Source organism: Ornithodoros turicata, chromosome 1, assembly GCF_037126465.1.
Source record: "Ornithodoros turicata isolate Travis chromosome 1, ASM3712646v1, whole genome shotgun sequence".
Taxonomy (NCBI): domain Eukaryota; kingdom Metazoa; phylum Arthropoda; class Arachnida; order Ixodida; family Argasidae; genus Ornithodoros; species Ornithodoros turicata.
Window position 1 is genome coordinate 6,546,076 of NC_088201.1, and position 19,774 is coordinate 6,565,849.

The 19,774-nt window shown below is 47.1% G+C and overlaps 1 protein-coding gene across 1 annotated transcript in view; it reads left to right on the forward strand.

Annotated features, from left to right (window-relative positions):
- Positions 1-19,774, forward strand: part of LOC135383352 (uncharacterized) — a 303,304-nt gene that overhangs the window by 52,731 nt on the left and 230,799 nt on the right. The window contains exon 3 of the mRNA XM_064613074.1: positions 3,259-3,472. Coding sequence (XP_064469144.1) covers positions 3,278-3,472 — 195 coding nt within the window. The 5' untranslated portion in view covers positions 3,259-3,277. The remainder of the gene's footprint in view (positions 1-3,258; positions 3,473-19,774) is intronic.

Here is a 19,774-nt window from a genome sequence, read left to right on the forward strand (position 1 = left end):
TACATCGACTTACACTTACCTCTCCTCCGGACGGAATCCCTCCGCTGGCAACTTGTGCTCGAGGGGGCAAATACGTTGCATTTGTATAGCATGCACTGCGCTTTGACGTCCTCGCTATTCTGCTGACTTCACCTGTGTGGCGGAAGGGAAAACTTTAGGTAATCTTGTGGCTTCGGTGTTGTGTATTGGTCCCTTTTTTCGCACAATAGCTTCACCTTTCTCGAGTGAATTTACTGGTGAATTTACGAGTGGGAGCGTGTTGGAGGTAGAGGGCCAAGGACCCGGTCTCCATAACTGTAACAAGCGTTTATTGCAGCATAAAGACAACGAGAGTAAGGAGCAGCAGGCTAGCGAGGTACAACCTGCGGTGCATCACTGTAACCCAGAATGTCAGCCGTCTTGCGTTGCTATAAGCTCGAATGGCGCAAGTTTATCTTCAAAGGGCTTGTAAGACATGGCAGTTCGGTTCATTGCATCATGCATCATGCCAGGGTATTGAGGAAAAATTGTACCTGACAAACCGTTGAAGGAAGTTTCACTTGAAGCTGTGACGTCGGACGAGCCATTCCTGCTGGTCAAGCACGCTTCCACCTAATTGGCAGAGTTGCCTGCCGTGATGTCACAGACGAATGCGTACCCGGGTTCGAATCCCGGTGCCGGCTGTGCTGTCTGGGGTTTTTCCTGGGTTTTCCTCAGACGCTTTCAGACATATGTCGGCACAGTTCCCTTAGAAGTCGGCCCAGGACGCACATTCCCCCAGGGCGTGAGTCGTGACGTTGCCCACATGCGTGAGGCCGACAACGGCAAGCCCTATCACCACCACCACCAGCACCACCACCGAATACGTGCCGATCATCTTCGCGTCGGTTACACCCTTGGCTGTAAAATTGCTGGGACGCAGGTCCACACCGTCTTCTCCATCTGTCCGGGACTCCGGCGTAACCTGGGGTGAAACATTCCAACCCCTTTAATGATGCATTATGCTGCGAATATATTAACTAATCTGAGCCCCGTCCTGTCAAGTTCTTGTGTTTGTGTCTGTCTGTTTTGTGTCCGAGTCCACGTCCGCCTGAAGCTCAAGGTTAATTGTGTTTGCCCACAACCTCCCAAACACTAACTCGTTTGATTGCCATGAAGGAACTGATGTTCTGAAGCTGGAACAACATAGAAGGGACAAATACACACAAAGCCTCAATTTTGCCTAAGAAATTAACGATGGCTGACCTACAGCTGGCTAACCTTTTCAGTGACTTTCATCTTTCATCGTTTGATTGCTTCTTCTTGTTTCAAATACATTAATGACGTCTACTAGAAATAATATAGCGATCCACGTAAAGGTTCACAAAGTGCACTGGAAAAAATGAAAGCATAATTCACCCACATTTCAGCGATACATGAATGCTCCCCCGACTTGGCGACGACTCTTGAGTGAGCGTGCAACGATGTAGTAGTACAGCGGTCGCTTTTCAAATGAAAGAGAGAGAGAAAAAAAAAGCTCGCCGGTTCGCATAAGTGCGTGTGTTTCGACGAAAAACGGCTGTCGTGCCTTCCTTGGGTCGTCGTTCTCGAAAGTAGCCGCATGCACGAAAATGTCAGACAGAGCTTCGAGGTTGAATACACTAATGGACGCAGCCCTGCTATGCAGCCGTGCGGCTGGAAAGGAAGAAGTGGGGATGCGATATATAAACAACTTACGTTTACAATGTAGTAAAAAAGAGAAAAAGAAAGGACGAAAAGATACCGCGGAGAGATTCATGCACATGGAAAGGCAGTTTCGGGTTGAGATGGTGACTTAAGGCTTCTTCAGCGTAATCCTCCTGTTTTAGCAGCAAGGGAAAGGGGTCGTTTTTTAGTGTAAAAAAAACACACACAAAGGAGCATGCTTCCTCTTTGTTTATACAGAACGACAGGACGCAGTGGTACACCGTCAGGGTGCATGCGCTCGATAGCGCATGATTAGGGCCTGACTTTTTCGGGTTTTATTTTTGGCCAAATTCGGGGGTAAATATCGGGTGATATTTTTCATTTGAAAATTCGGGTGTATTCGGGTTAAATCCCGTTACGGCATATTCTGTCGTCAGGAATTCGGGTGTATTCGGGTGATTTTTTTTGTTTAATAAAAATTCGTCTTAACATGGAACTAATGTTTAGCAATGTTATCAAACTTTATGTTAATGCACGCTTATGAGTGCGCCACGCGACCCGGATGTTTTCGGGTAGATTCGGGTTAAACCCGAATTTTACAGATTTCGTTCGGGGGGTAAATATCGGGCGGATACGGGTTTAACCCTAAAAAGTCAGGCCCTACGTATGATCTGCAACTTTTTGATTCAATATGTACAGTAGTGGCGTCACTCTGGTATCGTCATCATTCCTTTCCCCTCCCACCTTTTGTTTTTATGAACGTACATGAAACAGTTAACTCATATGTTTTGCAAACACGGCTCGCGGAACGTAAAACTTCCGTTGTGTGTTCAGCAGCGCCCCTTGTGTCAAACGCAAGGAAATCAAGTCACAATCCCTTTAAGTACGCAAATAACTCATGATCAGAAACTCGACTATACTGTGAATACTCCTCTGCTGAGAGATTCTTAAACGTGCGCTATATAGCCGAGCAGACAGTCTTCGATCTTGCTCTTCATTACGGTTCTATGTCGCTGCCTTTCGGGGACACTGCCATGCAGAGACGACGACACTTCGCAGGGACTCTATATAGGTTGCCATGATCTGGCCTATGATACGCAAAGACAGAAAATGTGAACGTAATATAATCGAAATGATGGTCACCCGATCTACCCCTGTTGAATATCAATTGGGAGGCTGCTTCCCTTTACTCTTGCCTATGTGCATACCATAGCAGCCTATACATTCATTGTTTACTTTAGCCGATGAGCTGCTCCAGGGAATCGTTCTTAGACGAAGCGGTCACGTTTCTTAGCCTGACAGCTGCCGGAGGAGGATTGCCTTTGGATAACATTGTACGGCATAGTTCGAATCACGTATTTTTAGAGGTACGCATTCAAAATAAAACCGTTCTGTTTGCTGTTGCATGTAGTACATCGAGATAATTGATTGTCGAGTAAATTTTTGCAAACCGCCTTACAGCAGTCTTGACATAATAGATTACTGTATACTGGCCACAGTGCGTGGGAGTGGGGGAGGAGGACGAGAATTGCACATTAAGTCCGTACCCGCAGCGGATTGCAGTCGAAAGCTATTATACCAAAAAAATTGAATTTTTTTTTTTTTCTTTCGTAGGAGGGGTCGCGATGTCTACATGACGTCGTCGACGGGGATGTCGCGGCCGGGTTCGCCGCCCCGAGAACCCGAGCCGCCGCCGCCCGAGGCCGGCTCCCAGCTCGGCCCCGAGCTGGGTTCGGGCCCCGAGGGCTCCTCGTTCCCCTTGTACCACCGCCAGTACCGCTTCGGGCTACACAACGACCTCGGAAACTTCACTGCCAAGCCGCCCAAGGTAAGATACATACACCACACGCTAAACACAATGGCATGGAATTGGTAGTCACATGACCAACTTTGAAGCATGTTTTCTCCTTCGTGTTGGTATAAGAGAAAAACGAAATGCTAGCTACTACGCCTTGATGTTCGCTGCTCCGCTTAAAGCGATGGGATCGTACGCACCGATGTAAATGAGGAATTTCACATACCGCGCTATGCCCCAGACTTTTTCTGTACACGCAGAACGCGAGGAATAATCTGCATGAACGTTTGATGTATGGAAAATTTTCAACGTAAATTAGGCAGAAACCAAAATAATAAAGATCAATTACGATCACAGTAGACATGACTTCTATATAGAAGGCTGTTCAGCGGGCACACGTAGTGACCTGTGCTGACCCCGCTGGCAATTTTTCCTAGGCCAGCTCCTCAGACGATTACAACTGTAAATGCGATTACAGTAGGCTGCGTCCGTGGCTTTGCAAAGGTTTGCGATCAATCAGGCGGCTCTGACTGGCTCCCCTCGTTCACCTCGACGTGATCAGACTGACCGAGGCGGGAGCCACTGGTCACGTCCAGGTTACCCAGTCGGGGGTCGTCGGAGCTGCCATGCTTACTTCCATTTCACTGCTTCCGTGATGATCTCGGGTGGCTTGGCTTATGGTTTAAGTTCTCTCGAGCTTTTGCTTTCTGACTTGTGCTTAGAGAGCGGGAAAAATTCGGTAGATGTGGGCTGACTGGTAAAAATTGGATTTTATTACAAGGAGTTACAGAACTGAATGTGTTTTGCGTAGTCATGCCTAGGTTTGTGGTTGTTCTGCCGAGGTTTCTATGAATACTTTAGATGGCGATTTCTTTTGTTTTTGTTTGGGAAGACGTTCTCTCACAAATTGGATGCCCGTTTCTGTATTCGACTCCTGTGTAGGTACTGAGCTTTACGGTACACTGGCCTGAGTACACTGGTACTGGTACTGTACACTGGTACTGAGCTTTACTGAGCTTTACGGTACACTGGCCTGAGTACACTGGTACTGAGCTTTACTGAGCTTTACTGTACACCAGTTTGGCTCCGTTTCTACATTTGGTTCGCCATACTAGAACCGAATAACAATAAGTTGCCCCGCTAGATGTCCTGACTATATAAGCTTAACGCAAAAAGAAAGGAAAATTATACGTCCCACAAATCGCAACCCGTGAACATAATAACTATCGAAGAAAAGAGACCTATGCATGCAGTCGTGTCTGGAACTCCTGTAGTTTTGAGAATATTCTCTGAAAGAAAGAAATATACATATATAATTTGGCGAGTTATTAAGACGGTCAAAGTGAGTATTATAGACCAGATATATGCACTCTTCAAAGAACTGGAGGACTTTCCCGTTTACGTGGTCTGAGGCGAAATGTGCTTTCTCTAGATTCTTCTCTCAGTGGAAGATGACAACGTGCCCTTGACTCTGACGAACTTCTACGTCCTTCATGAATTAATCTTCTATCTCCTTCATTCTTTTCTAACAAGAAGAAATGCCTCTTCTTCCCCCAAATGTGTCTCTTGCGTAAGTCCAGTCTGAAGGGCGCCATCTCGGCAGGCAGATCGCGTGGCAATAAAACGCCATCAACCAACGATCCAATCTGAAAACGTGGGGCACACTAGAGTCAGAGTATCGACACTGAGTTCCAAGAGCGAGCATGCGCCATCTTGTTTCGGCGCCACGCTACCCACGCGCACGCTCACTGCGCACGTTAGCGCACGATGCCATCTATCGTGCGCGAGTGAAATGTTCCTTTCGTTTGCAAGCAGCAGTTGACGGCCTTGAGCTCACCTTGACATCCTCGGGACGGTATCATCCGGTATCATCCGGAACCGGTATCATCCTGGTTGACAATACATGAATTATCGCGCAACAATCATTACGCGCTTCTCTATCCCACAGGGAGCATTACGTTAGCCGTCTTTGATCCTCAACTGGGGATGGTACCGGTGTGGTGCAGAAACAAGATGGCGCCCCTGCTCTCCCTTGGACCTCAGTGTCGATACTCTGAAGCGAAGCTTATTTAGTGACTCTAGGGCACACCCGTATGAGCTGCGTTGACGTATTCTGTCTTGCACGATTCAACGGTCGAAAGTCTATCCGTACTCGCATGAGCATTACGCGCAGTACACCATCTTCAAGTTAGGTATATCGGAAATGTGGTATCCCTTTTGTTGCTCGTGCTTCGTAGTTCCGCGCTATATACCAGTGGCTACGCAACGTCCGGTTTCGACGGGCGCGCAATGTAGAAAAAGAAAATGTAGCAAAGAAAAACAAGACGACTGGGACATAAGGAGTGGCATGGCGCGTCGAAAACAAACACGAACGAAAAGCATAAAACACAGAAGCACATGGTGGAGAGTAATATATGGGATAAACAGCAGCGTGACTTTTCGTTGGGCACTATGTATGGCAGGATTGCGGAATGGGACAACCCATTTCATTCCAATAGACGATTTCAGAAATTGCATGGATGGACCACCAGAGAGTGCCGTGTTGCGAAAGCCCCGCTGCACCTTGGGATTTAGTGTTCATGAGTCAGAGAGAAGAAGAGCGCAAACGGTTTCGGTTTTCTTTCTCCTTCACCTCCCGCACCTTCAAGCAACAGGCAGACGAGCACGAATGCAAACCATTTCCCACAACGCATTGCGCGATGCGCGTAACTTGCGCGACGGAGGGCCCCCGTGCGGAGCACAAGGGCAATATCTGAAATCGCCTATTCCATTCCGAGGAATGGAGATTTGTGATAATTCCATCCCTTTCAATTCCTCGGAATGAAAAGGTATGGCAAATCCCCACTCCTGGAATGGCTTGGCAACCCCATTCCATTCCTTTAGTTCCATCAATAAAAGGAAAGAGACCGGTAACCGTGCTGGGTAGCCCAGCAGTGCTATAGAGGAGATTGACATTACCCATCACGTAAAAAGCGAAAAGACAACATTATTTCGCCCTTGGCACCCGTGTGGCACCCAGACCAGTCCATTCCAATTCCATTCCTCCTGCGAAAAAAAAAAAAAAAAAACAATTCCATTCCATTCCTAGGACATTTTGCGCCATTCCATTCCAATTCTATTTCGGGCTCTGATACATCTGGAATGATTCCGGAATCATTCCAACCCCGCGGAGTGGCAACTCCGGAACCCTGATGTATGGAATACGCTTCGATTTTGTTTCTTGACTATCAGAATCCTGTTCCGTGTCCGACAACACTACAGAATATTCATGGGTTCCATGTTACTAAGGTCCCTCGGAATTTCCACGTCCGCCGTCGTGGTGGGAGAAAGTTGGAAGCTAAACGGGCAACCAGAGGCGAATTCCAGTAGTATAGGGTCCCGTCGAACAATGGCTGTAAAGCCTACATTCGATACTGAATTGGCCGGCAGCCTGTGCCATGCCGCTCTTTGCTCCGGAGGCGCTCTCGTTCCAAGCTTCACTGAACGAACGTTACAGCCCTGCTGCCACCTGCCGTAGGTGGAGCCAATTAACTCTTCGGTAGAAGACGATTGTAACCGTGATTAATTAAGGTCGGTGCAGCTCGCCTCGTTACCGCTCTGGAACCGGCCGAATCTTTCTGCCACCACAGTCAGATTAATCATGACCCATCATTTCCGGGCGTAGAAGGAACGGGAGCGTTGGAAGAACGTGTTTTGCGTAGAGAAACGTTTATACCTAGGTATTCGTTTGGGCAGTTACGTTGCACTAGTTGTGCGTCTTCGTGGAGATGGTAAAGTGGTACGCTGGATAAACGAGTCATGTAAACCGCACTGCATAACCTTTTCACGTACTCCCCTCCCTCGAATCAGTCGAACTGGTTGTAATAGAATGGTCAGAAGACCACTAGTAAATGCACACCTTTGCAAGAAATGTTTTTTTTTTTCATTCTTTTCTGTAGTGGTGAAATTGAAATGGCGCAGTTTCTCAAGACGCGTCGGATACGAGTGTGACGTTCGGTCCAATTACAACATTGTTAAACTTAATTTTTAGTACGCCGATTTCATAAAATACAGTTCAGTTTTCTATTTCTTACTTTTGTAACAGTATTCGAAAAACAGTCAGGGACTTACCCCTTTCTTTGAGTTGTTAATCCCGAACACACCCGCAGAGTCTCGCGTCTTTGTGTTATCTGTATTAATTTGTTTCAAGTTTCGTTTTAGCGCCGCCAAACAACTGTGGCTATAAGCGGCATACTGACGTGAACAGATGGAGGACAACAGGAAACAGTGGGTGACAGGGGGGTTAGTGTGCCTCCTGGGTCGACTTCAGGGGGAACTCTGCTGATAGTTGTCTGGAAAGTCTGCGGGAAAACCCAGGGTCTTGAGATTTATAGGAGCAGCCACACATACTTTCTTAGTACGTAATGACACCAGCAAAGTAGCAATGCAAACAAGTCCGAGTTGTCACATACATGCGATACGAATAAACACTGTTTTTCCTCAAAATCAATACCTTACCTGTGAAAAGTTAACCCCTTTCGTCTGTCCGTGCGTGAAGTGCACTGAAAACTGCAACAAGCTGGCATGGCATGCCCTCTAATTTAAAGGAAACAAAAAAATTGCGGGCAGCCGCGCTTAACTAAATGCAGACGACAGTACATGTTGGGCCCACCAATATGGCGGCCGGTTCCACGCTGTGGAGCACCCTATGCGCGATCCAGCCTATACTATAGAGATCAGTGGTGTGGACCACCAAGAGGACGTGAGCTGGAGCCTGGAGCCTGGATGGATGACTGGAGGAACATCGACAACGGCGGCGCACGAATGTCTGGTATCCAGCTTGAACCGACAGGTTCATCCCCGAAGTCGTTTTCGACCTGCGCTGATGTCCGGGCAACCGAAGCTGAAGCTGAGAGCACTCACATACCGTGGCTGACCAAGACGAGGGACACCCGACGACGTGAAGCTACGAGACGGACCGAGTGATTGAACGTGCCCGCGTGCTAAATGGGAAAAACTTTAAAATAAAGCGCAAAACGGTCTCCATATCTTTCTCTCGACTGATTTTCTGGAAAGCGTGTTGCACTTTTTGTGTACACATTCAGGTCTACAGGTTCCAAGTTAGCCGCAATCATTTGCGAGCTCTGAATTCACAGAATGGGGAACCGCAGTAGCAGTCGAATTCGGTCCATATTCGGAATGTCCACGTAGCGAAGGGGGGAGAGGAGGCCATAAGCGGGCCTTCCGTACCTTGGTGGCGTTGGCTGTAGTCCCCGCGTTCCCTGTCGCCGCAGTTTCGGTTTCCGCTCCCTTGCATATCAAAATTCGGGGATGGATATTTTAGCGTACGTGCGTGTTTCAGGATTCTTTCTAAACGTGGAATGGCTTTCAACTAGGACGGTCTCTCATTCTGCTATCTCGCTTTTGCCCGAGATCTCCTAATTAAAGGAGATCATTAGTGACTTTTAGGTAATCGGTCGTCTTGCAGTTGCATACTTTCTTCGAGAGGATGTCATCCCGGCCATAGAAGTCACCTGCAAAAACGAAATTCACGTTGCTCTAATAGCCTTTTTATAAAAAATATGTCCGGATTAAAAATTAAAAAAAAAACACCCTGTATAAGCTACACGCAATTTTGCGCTAGAAGTTGTGCAAGAAGTCACGATCAAGATCGTACAATGACTCTTAAAGGAGCAATGAGGTGGCATTTAACATGGCTCGAAACCATGCCTCATCTGTTATGCTGTCCACCAGGAGTCACCATGCAAAATATTTCCGCCCTGCGGTGTATTATAGCTGCGCAATCGAATTTACAAAAACAGTCGGAGAAAGCAGCCGCGGACGACCGACACGATCCTCGCGTGACGTGGAAAAGGCCCCAAGGATGGAAAGAATGGATGAAAAAAAAAAACGATGGAAACAGGCAGGCAATTAGGCCCTCAAAAACAGCGAAAGAGGCAATAAAATACAAAAATAGGCACGTTACCCTGGTACATCTCTTTGGCTCCGTGGATGCTTCAGTATACTTCATCCAGGGAAAAAGGCTACGGTATCGTACAAGCTTCGACTTCTTGTACACGAATGCTGAGGCGGTCTATAGAAACACGCAATTTTGGATACTACTTTTAGTTCTCCGCCTTGAAAGACCTCGAAAGGCCAAGAAAAGTCAAATGTTTTGATCCAAATATACATGAACCCCTTCTAGCAACCCAAGGTACTGAAGGAAACCAAACGAAAAAAGAACAAAAGGTGCGAACACGCAGGAACAAAAAGCAAAATGCAGCACTCAGCATGAGACTGAAAGGTGCACTCACACTTGCACCTCTCAAAAGGGCTGTCATGGCATCTAAAAATGTTAAAAGAGGCAACACTTTAATAGAGTTAAGAGGCAGGATACCATTTAGGCGTTTCTAGGCATTTATAGGCAAATGCCTAAAATTCCGGGCTCTGTTTATAACCTTCCAGTGAATGAACTAGCGAGGAGCAACGTAAAGCTTAATATTCAGCTGACGAGCCACAGCGCAGTCCTGCGCTTCGTTTCGCCCCAGAGGGCTCTGCTTTCGGATGGCACATACGTAGCCGCATATACTTTCCTTTAAAGAAAATTGAACTTAATTATTTTATTTGCAGTTTACGCTGATGGACTGTGGACCATAAAAGGCCATAAGGCCCGACGAGGTCACAAGCCACAAAAAAGGACGTGTTTATGTGAAACTAGGTCCCTGTCAGCTAAGACTATCTTTGGGCTTGTTGGTGTTCCGTATAGGTGTCACTGACACACACACACATACATACACTGAAGGGGAGAGGGTGTACTCAGATATTTCAGCTGGCGGTTGCTCTGTAATAAATTGTAGAGGAGATGATGTTCATCTACATGAGTCCTTACCGGCGGCGAATGATTATCCCAGCGGACAGATATTCGTAGCCTCACGCTAGGACGGTGCCGGTAAAACTGACTGATATGTGCCATGGCGTGCGGTTAGTACCGGCGCGTCGTCGCCAGCTCGTGTGTCTCAGTGGTTAGCGTGCTGGCCATGTCACGTCGAGACTGGGAGGTGCCCGGGTTCGAATCCCGGTGCCGGCTGTGCTGTCTGAGGTTTTTCCTGGGTTTTCCGCAGACGCTTTCAGACATATGGCCGCACAGTTCCCCTAGAAGTCGGCCCAGGACGTACATTCCCCAGGGCGTCAGTCGTGACGTTGCCCACCCTTTCACCATCACCACCACCACCAGTGGCGCATCGTCGTCGTCCACGGACCGCATTGTTGAAAGTCAGCGCTTTGTTTGTGTCGTATACCTCAGTGTTCCCTGTGTTCGTTTCCTGTTGGCGCTCTACTACGTAATGGGTCCCTGTCGGACGCAATATCGGCAGGCGTGAGCAGCGGTCTGTACTACAGTACGTAACAGACATTGGCCTCGACGACCGAGCGCAACCTCGAGGACTAACGAATACCGTGTAAAGGGGTGCACCGATGCCACTGCCAGTTTACTTCGCTATAGCCAGTCTAGTCGACTAACCTCTCTGACCTTGACTGACTGACTAATGATCAAAAGTGCGGGGACGTTGTTAGTCATCTATTTCAGCGCCTGTGTTTTGTGAGTGGCCTGGGATGGGGGAGATGTAGGAGCAGCAGGACTCCGCCGCGGGATCCTGCTTGGGAGACTAATACCCCTGTCACATGGGCATTTCGATCCTTCTCGAATCCGATCTGCATGGAACTTCCCGAGCACGCTCGAGTTTTGACGCTGCTACACGGCCACTTTCAATGCGCATTGAATGGTTGACTTGTGCAAATGAATAAATGGGACTCATTAATTTCGCGTTTCCTATATAACAGCGATATTAGTGGTAATTTATCGTATACCGATGTAAGCATCATTTGTAGCTTCGCGCGCATGTCCGTCTTAAGTTATGACAGTTCACCGGGGTCGAGGATGCAAATGGCGGCCGTCGAGCCATCTTGAAATTCTCAATCCTGTTATGGGAACTGTCTTGAGTCAAGCAGGATCAAAGTTCGATCCTGCTTGGAAGCGGCCGTGTAGCACCATCCGATCTGCATTGGGTTCAAGCAGGTTCGGTCGAGCAGGATCGAAAATGCCCGTGTGACAGGGGTATGAGGTGTGAACAGAGGGTGGTGTGTCGTGTCCGCTCCCAGAGTCTCTCCCTTTTGTCTTCAAACACTATTTCTGAAGTAACTTACAAATCAATGATGATAATAATAATAAAGAAGCATATGGCGCACGTGTTATTTCAGTAGACGCGCATCACTTCCGCGGGGGAAACCGCCGTCCAATCCCTGATTGAGTAAGTACGCGTTCCCTCATCTCTAGCGCATTTCTCGACGGGCGGACATATGAGTCCGTGATTTTCTCCAAAGCCCAGTGAAGGAGTAAAGACTGCGCAAAATCACATTTCCCCTTGGGCGCTGTATCGAGATGAGCAGGCATTTCCTCTTTTCTTCACCTTTTTTTTTTTTTTCGAGGCCCGAAATGCTTTCCACTTGCGTATGATAAACCTACACTTTTTCCCAAAAGCAAACGAAGTTTCATGGCTGTATTGATCAGCGGTTTCGGGCTGCGCAGTGCTGTTTGCGTATACCCTGCAAAAGTGCATGCGATCCCTCTCGCGCCAAGGATGGCTGTGTTCGAACAACGCATGGGAAACTTCGTATCGAGGGCTCGTTTTTCAGGTATAATGCCTGGGAATGGCAGATGGAAACGGAGTGCGATTGGGAGTCGATGCTGGCAGATGCGGAAAGCCGATTGAGTTTGCAGGTTTGGAGATTTGCTTCCGACTATAGAAAGCTGGATTAAAGGTGACACGATGAAAGTGGATTACGAATTTTATCGTGCTCATTGATGATCGATATACATGGAGGAAGTAATGGGGATTATGGACAGGTCTGACGCGCATCCTCAAATTTTATTTACATTAGCATTAGTTCCGGGAGTAACCTAACATGAACATAACCAATATGAAGAGAGTGCCAAATTCACTCAAATTCATGATAATTGACAGTGATATTCACGAGCTATCTCATCGGAAAAAATAACCGAACATCATGCTTTTCGGAACACCGGACCATATTTTTCCGATGGGATAGCTAATGAATATCACTGTCAATTATCATAACATTGGTGGGGTAAAAAAAGTGACCTTTACTTGGCAAATTTCCGAGTTCAGTTCGCAAATATTTACATAATTAAACTAACGGTACGTGACATTCACATCAAGAGGTGGCAAAAACCCAGTAAGAACAAATACCGTTGACCGCATGATTCTAGGTGGCGTAGTTTTTTTTTATTATAATTCAACGACACGTTTTCTGGGGCACCCTGTATATATACCTTTACTCGAGCCCGCAATGTTTGAGCTCAGCAAGCCGGCACCTTACTGACTATGCATGGTACCAACCAGACGCTCAGCTGCTGCCTGATCTACAGGTTTTCCCGCTCATTTTAATCCATTGGTCACTGAATTTGACCCAAGCGCTACCCAATTTAATCCAGTGCCGAAACAAATTAATCCAGACACCAACCAATTTAATCCTAGCGCTACCGAACTTAATACAAGCAACACATGCAAATGCATTCCGTATGTATTCAGTCATGTCATGACTGGATACACAGTAAACAATTGGATTGAATTGGGTAGCTCTTGGATTAGATTGGTTGGTGTCTGGATTAATTTGGTTCACCACTGGATTAAATTGGGTAGCGCTTAGATTAAATTAAGTGACCAATGGATTAAAATGAGCGGGAAAACCTGTAGTGAGGAACATATGTGGCTTTGAGAATGGAGTGCAGTATAGGCTTGTGTCCGAAAAGGTGTTGAACTGATCTATTTGAAAAGCACTATACAGTTTCCGTGACTGATGCATTCTGTGTTTGGTCGGTGTCGTTTGCTGACGTTTTCGCCTGAAGAAAAAAAAAAAAAAAAAATCCCGCTTGCAGTCTTTTTTTCTTTCTTTTCTCTCGCTGTTCTCGATTATAACTGTAGGGATATAGATATTTGTTATTGTAATACTGCAGGTTATTATTATAGTTGTATACAATTGTATTATTAGAGTTGTGGTTTTTCTTTCTTTCAATCAATCAATCATCATCAGTGTTGTGGTATCGTGCTCCTGCCTCGGCGAGGGCTCGGCTGGCGAGGGTACTCAAAATAAATAAACAGAAATACAGTTGATTTCATTTTATATCGCGAATCCCGCATTCTGAGAGTCATAGAGGGTATATAGCGTGCTTCTGTCATTCGACGCACGGCGGCGCGTTTCCGTCGCACGGTCGTTACTTCCTGAGATTTCCTCTCCTCCATAAAGTCGGAATGACAGGCCCGTGTCAGAAATGCAATAAACCGATTCGTGTCGCGGAGAAAAAACACAAATTGTGAACAGCAGGCGTCACCACTGTCCAGCTGGATTCTGCTGCGATGAGCCTTTTATGTGGATTTAGAAGCTCCATAAACTTGTAATTGGATGTACTTCCCATTAGGTACCCGTAATTCCCAGTGAACACGTTTCTTTCTTAACGTGTAGTGTGTAGTTTAATAGTGTGGAGTGCTACATCTATGTGGGTACTCTACAGGTGAGAAAGAGGTTATGAATATGCTCATTTTAGTGCAGTGGTTCCCAACCTTTTCCGCTCTCCGGACTAGAGCCCTGCGCGGATGACATTTTTGGCATCCGCATCCGACCCGCACCCGCGCAACCGTTACCGCATCCGATCCGCATCCGCAGCACACACAACAGTTTACATCCGCATCCGATCCGCTGACCAAAGCGCACCATCCGCATCCGATCCGCAAAATCCGCACGTTTCGAAGGACGCGTAAAGACCGCCGGAAGCATATGTTGGTATAATTTCGGATGCCTCCATGCTGTCACGGAACGACTCACGACGACCAGCAAAGGTAAACATTTCAACAAACGCGTTACGGAGAGCCTTCTGTAACGCGTGGAACGCTACCTCGTCGGTGCTGGCGCGGTTCGAGACGCCAGAATGCCTTCTCTCCCGTCTTGGCCGTGCATGGTCAAAGGTGAACCCGAGCATTCGTTCGCTGTCGCAGCGCAACACAAATAAATTGCTGGTGAAAAAATTACAGCACGCGGTATATCCGCATCCGATCCGCTACCGATCCGCTGCGTTCGTATCCGCATCCGATCCGCATCCGACCTCGCGCCATCCGCATCCGATCCGCACACCGCAGAAGGTTCGGAATTTTCATCCGAATCCGCAAGTATCTTGCGGATATCCGCTTCCATCCGCGGATGGTGCAGGGCTCTACTCCGGACCCCTTCTGACACGTGTCGAGAAGTCCCCCCCCCCCATCCTGCCGCTGTCAACTACGTCGTAAGCGACGCACAAACACACAAAACGGTTGACCACATATCCAGAGAAAGGAGCCACTCACCTACTCGCAGCTTGTTTTCGAATCAGATAAACAGGAGGAGTCAGATCCGCCACCAGAGAAGCATTCCTAAGGTGGACAGCGGCGAACCTGCGTCATACACACTACTTCGGCTTTCGTACCTTTTCCCTCTTTGCAGCCCTGTCTTGGGGACTTATTGATCCCATACGATTGCACTGTCATACGTATGCCACAACACTTGCGTGAAACTTACCGCGTTGCTGTCACTCTTCACCGAGCTTCCGAGCCTGACAACACTTCACAACGCGCGCGTCCTACAACATAACAGTTGGCAGTGTTGGCGTCAAATCCTCTCACCGCCTCGAGCACGCGGGCACAGCGCCCTGGGGGTCATGGATGGTCATTCCAGTCACTCTAGCGTGAGCACTCGCTGCCTGCGAGGCTCCGAAGAGACTGCAACAGTACGTTCTGGGCTCGGGTCATGCCTGCGACCTCTGGTAGGACGTGCGCTCCGTGTACCGACGTGCACGTGGATTATGTCGTCGATTGCACTCCTCGGGAACAAATTGCTAGCTGTTACATGCGCTCGAAGGCGGATCAGAGGTCTAAGCGGGACTAATTCCTCCCCTGGAGCCATGAATTTCTTCCCCGGTTGGGAACCACTTTTCTAGTGGTTCAAGATTTTTTTTATATCTCAATCAATCAATCATTCTAGTGTCTTTCGTGGGCTATACACGTTTTCGTCCTACGAAACGTCCACTGGTAGCCCACTCGCCAGCCCGGAATTATCGGATAAATTGATGGTTCTCTTCAAGCTTGAGCACGTATATAACATCCACCATTGCACAGAATGATACGGTTATCGTTCCTCATTTGAGTAAACTGCTGGGCGAACGCCTTTTTTGTGAGAGTTACCATAACGTGTCACAGATAGGCGTACGCCTCTCAGCTTCAAAGAATCAGGGGAGGGAATTAACGATGTCGTTCTGGATGATGACTGGCTAAGTTCCGTTTTAAGAGCGCGCGTTGGTCGACTATGGGAGGATAAAAAGGATAGAAACCTAAGTTTGTTTCTGCAGACTCGATGTTAAAAACTGCTCACTCCTATACAGTGTCAATAGTCATCATTCTCTCTGACGAAAGTCTATTTGAAGCATCTAATACGTCCCACAAACGAAAGGTTTAACGGACAATTAGCCTACTTTACAAATGTGGTAGCTTATCTAGGAAAAAAAAACTGTACTTGGACGCTCTTAAGTAGAAGAAGAAGAAAAAAAAAACATCGTTTCCTTCGTTCAGAGTATCTGGAGATGGGCAATTTCAGTCACCTCGTTCGAGTGCCTTTCACACGATTCCATTGGAAGCCGCACCGGAGTCCATCAGAGAACCTTAGATGACCTTCCTTCCATGGGGTTCCGCTTGTTTTCGGTCATCAGATGTCGCATTGGAATAGCCCTCTATCGGCGAGAGATGCCGGCGCGTGTCAGGATCAATGTTCAGAGAGGTCCCTTCGTTGGTGCTCGCACACGATAACTAAAGGGGTTGCGAAACTCTATTTGGAAAGCGTTTTTCTGACTTCTTGGAACGATGAGCCCCTTTGCGTGGATCGCAAAGACACGTGTGAGACGACATCTGCATGTTTTTTTTTTTTTTTCTGTGTTCCATTTCCACGTGTGAAGGTAAACATCCTTAAGGAAAGGTCGCTAGGGATGAAGGTCAGTGAAATGGGATTGCGGGACGTTAGTCAGGGTCCCCAGGGCTGCTTCTCAAGGCGGCCTGTTTGGTGTTCCGTTTCAAAATGCACCGTTGGTCTTACGCATAGTTAACTGCGGGCACGCGAGTTGAAGCGCGTCGGACAGGACGTGCTAAAAAGAGGCTGTCTCAGTTGGAACTTAGTGCTGTAGCTATCAATATATGCCAATGAACGCATCATTAGAGAGGAAGAGGGAAAAGACATTGCCGAAGAAGGAAAGAGGCAACATACTCCTTGAGTAGGAGGAGAGGACGTTTTCCGTCTCAGTCCAGGAATACGTCGCATACAGGATAAAAATCTTGACGAAGTTTGTGAAAGCTTTGAGAAATTACCCTTGATGTCGGCGAACATTCTAGGGATTTTTGTGACGATGTCTTAAATGCACTTAAAATAATGTTGATTCAAAATTAATTGCATTAATTACCGGCCTCAGAAACTGTTAAAGTATAAGCATGTTTTATTGAAAGCGCTCTGGTTTCCTCAAAATAAGGTTGTCAATAGCAAGGGAAGGCTTGCCCTAACAATCCCGATTGATCCATGCATTTAGCATCGATTTACGTGCAATAAAAAGGACTGACATGTGACTGACAGTGAATGACACCAGGGGCGGATCTATGGGGGGAGAGGGTCGGGTGTCCCCCCCCCCTTCAATTTCTGTCGATACATAGAGTTCCAATTGACATTGGTAGTATAATAGCATGCTGTCCAAGCCAGGACCCTCCTCAGAAAAATCCTGGATCCGCCTCTGAGTGACACCAGCTTTAGTGATACTCGTGGGTGGTGTCTCAGTAGCATGTTTGTAGCCGTGTACAAAAGAATAATGCTTTTAGAGAGAGGGAAGTATACCTCTTTACTTTTCAGAACCTGTCAGGCATTCGCTGGCATTTCTACGACGCTATCGGAGAAACATTGTTTGCTCCAGGTTTCTTTACCGGCGCCGGAAGAGAGGTATAGCGTGTCTCGCAGACTTTTTTTTTTTTTCTTTTTCGACGCTGTTGACGGAAGTACGGGGGATAACGTCGCAGCTCCGGTTCAGGGTCGTCCTCCAGCCAGGCGTTGATATGCAGACAATTTTACTTCCGCGATGCGCGCAACAGCCGTTACGCGGCGTCGTATCGAGAAGTTTCGAATGAAAGTACATTAGCTACTCCGCCCTATGCCGGAAATTAAAGACATAAGGAAGCAGTGAGGCGGAACACTCGCGAAATACGGCGGGAAGCCAAATAGCCTTTTAATTCATTCAGTGCTTCCACATGTCAAGCGTCCTGGGACAGCTGGTCGCACCAGTGCGAACTACGTTTCCATTTTTTTATCTTTCTATTTCTATTCTATTCTATTCTACAGTCCGGACAGACAACGAAGATTTCGCAATGTTGCGTTACGTACTGGTAATACAGGTAAACTGTAGGGTAGTTTGGCATTAAAAGCGAGCGAAATATAGGACTGCGTCATACAGGAATACAAATGCAGCTGTAGGTGTAGCATAGGACGTTAGGCCAGCTAGATTCGTGTTCCTATTTGTGTAAAGAAGGCTTCGTTGCGTAGCTTTTTTTTTCTACACATTTTAGGTGTAGATGTTTTATTGTCCTATGGGGCACACTCTTGTGGTGTAAGTTTTATATCATACAGAAGGGTGTTTTGTACACCCTTCTAAGTGATGTATTCTACACAACCCACCATTTGAAAGGGTGTATTTACAGAAAACATCTTTCTACAGAGGTTTCGGATGAGTGTTTTGCAAACAACCGTTTTCAACACCGTTATTGCATAATGTAACACCCCTAGGGACTAGAGACTAGGGAACACGAAAGGACAGACACAACACGAAGTCTCAAACACAGCTGAAAATTTTACTTCACATACAAGAAATATATGCACAAACAGAGGGAAGAGAAACCTTCCCTTAAAATTTTCAGCTGTGTTTGAGACTTTGTGTTGTGTCTGTCCTTTCGTGTACCCTAGTTTTACCCAAGTTTTACATTATGCATCATCTTCAACAGCTCGCTTGCTTCCTAGTCATTTTTTCACCGTTATTGCACTTTCATTTTGAGTCTGCGGAATAAAAAAATGTGCTTCTTTAGAAAAACACTCCATTGATATGCGGTTGTAAAAATACTGTGTGCTGGTGTGTAGATAAGCGAGAAAATATTGTAATCATTTCTCAATGGCACACTGCACTTTTTGGAAGAAAAAAAAAAACCGCGCCCTTATTGTTCCCTGCGTTGTATTTGTGTGTTCTCGTCCCAATTTACATACCAACTCCCGTGGCCTAGTGGCCGTGTTTCCCTGGGTTTTCCTCAGATAGGTTAAAGAGGGAAGTGATAGAAACTTATCATATCTGGCGGCTTGTTAGCGAGCGGTGTGTGAGTCAGCCTTCGGTTGCGCTGAGCGGGAGAAAGCTTGATATATGCTGCATGTATTTTTGTGTCGCTAAGAGATAGCGGTTGTAGGCGTGTCTTGCATGGTTAGCTGCGGTTGCTCCGGCTTCAGTGTGTGTTTCTTTCTTCTTTGTATTAAAGTTGTTAGTAGCGCGCGTTCCTGTTTGTCTTCCACTGTCCGTTTCGAAATTCTTTGCAGTGTTTTTTGCAGCGTTGCCATGGGATACCAACAAGCCCAACGATCTGCGTTATTTGCTCAGACGCTGTAAGACAAATGTTGGCACAATACCCTGTGAAGTCAGCCCGGGATGCCCGATTACCCTGCGATGGTCGCGACGTTGTCAGCCGGAGTGTGGCTCACTACGGCTGACTACGGCAAACCGTCCCGTCACCGTCTCAACCGGTCGAGATCACTTGTCTTGCGCAATTCCAGCAGTGTAATAATGTTATTGCACCCGTACGGAAAGCCTTCAACACGGGAGCTGAAGTAGATCGAGGCACGAAAAAGAGTGGGTGGACGGGATTTATGGGCGCTTGGCTACAGTGAATTAATTGTCTTTCGAGCACAACCTTTTATCGTCTTTGCAAGCTTAATCGACAGGGGGGGGGGGGATCTTATGCGCCGATTGCGAATGAGCGTTCAGCGACGAAGAATCACGGAGAGCGAAATCCCATTAAAAGTCTGCGCGGGGGAAGAATCCCGAAGTGCTCTTGTTGCTTACCGTTCCTTCAAGCTTACTTGCCCTGGGTCTCGCTGAACTTCGCAAAAGAACATCACGCGATGCGGTTTTTCAGGTCGATTGCCGGAAATGTATTTCGGAGTCTCTCTCTCTCTCTCTCTCTTTTTTTTTTT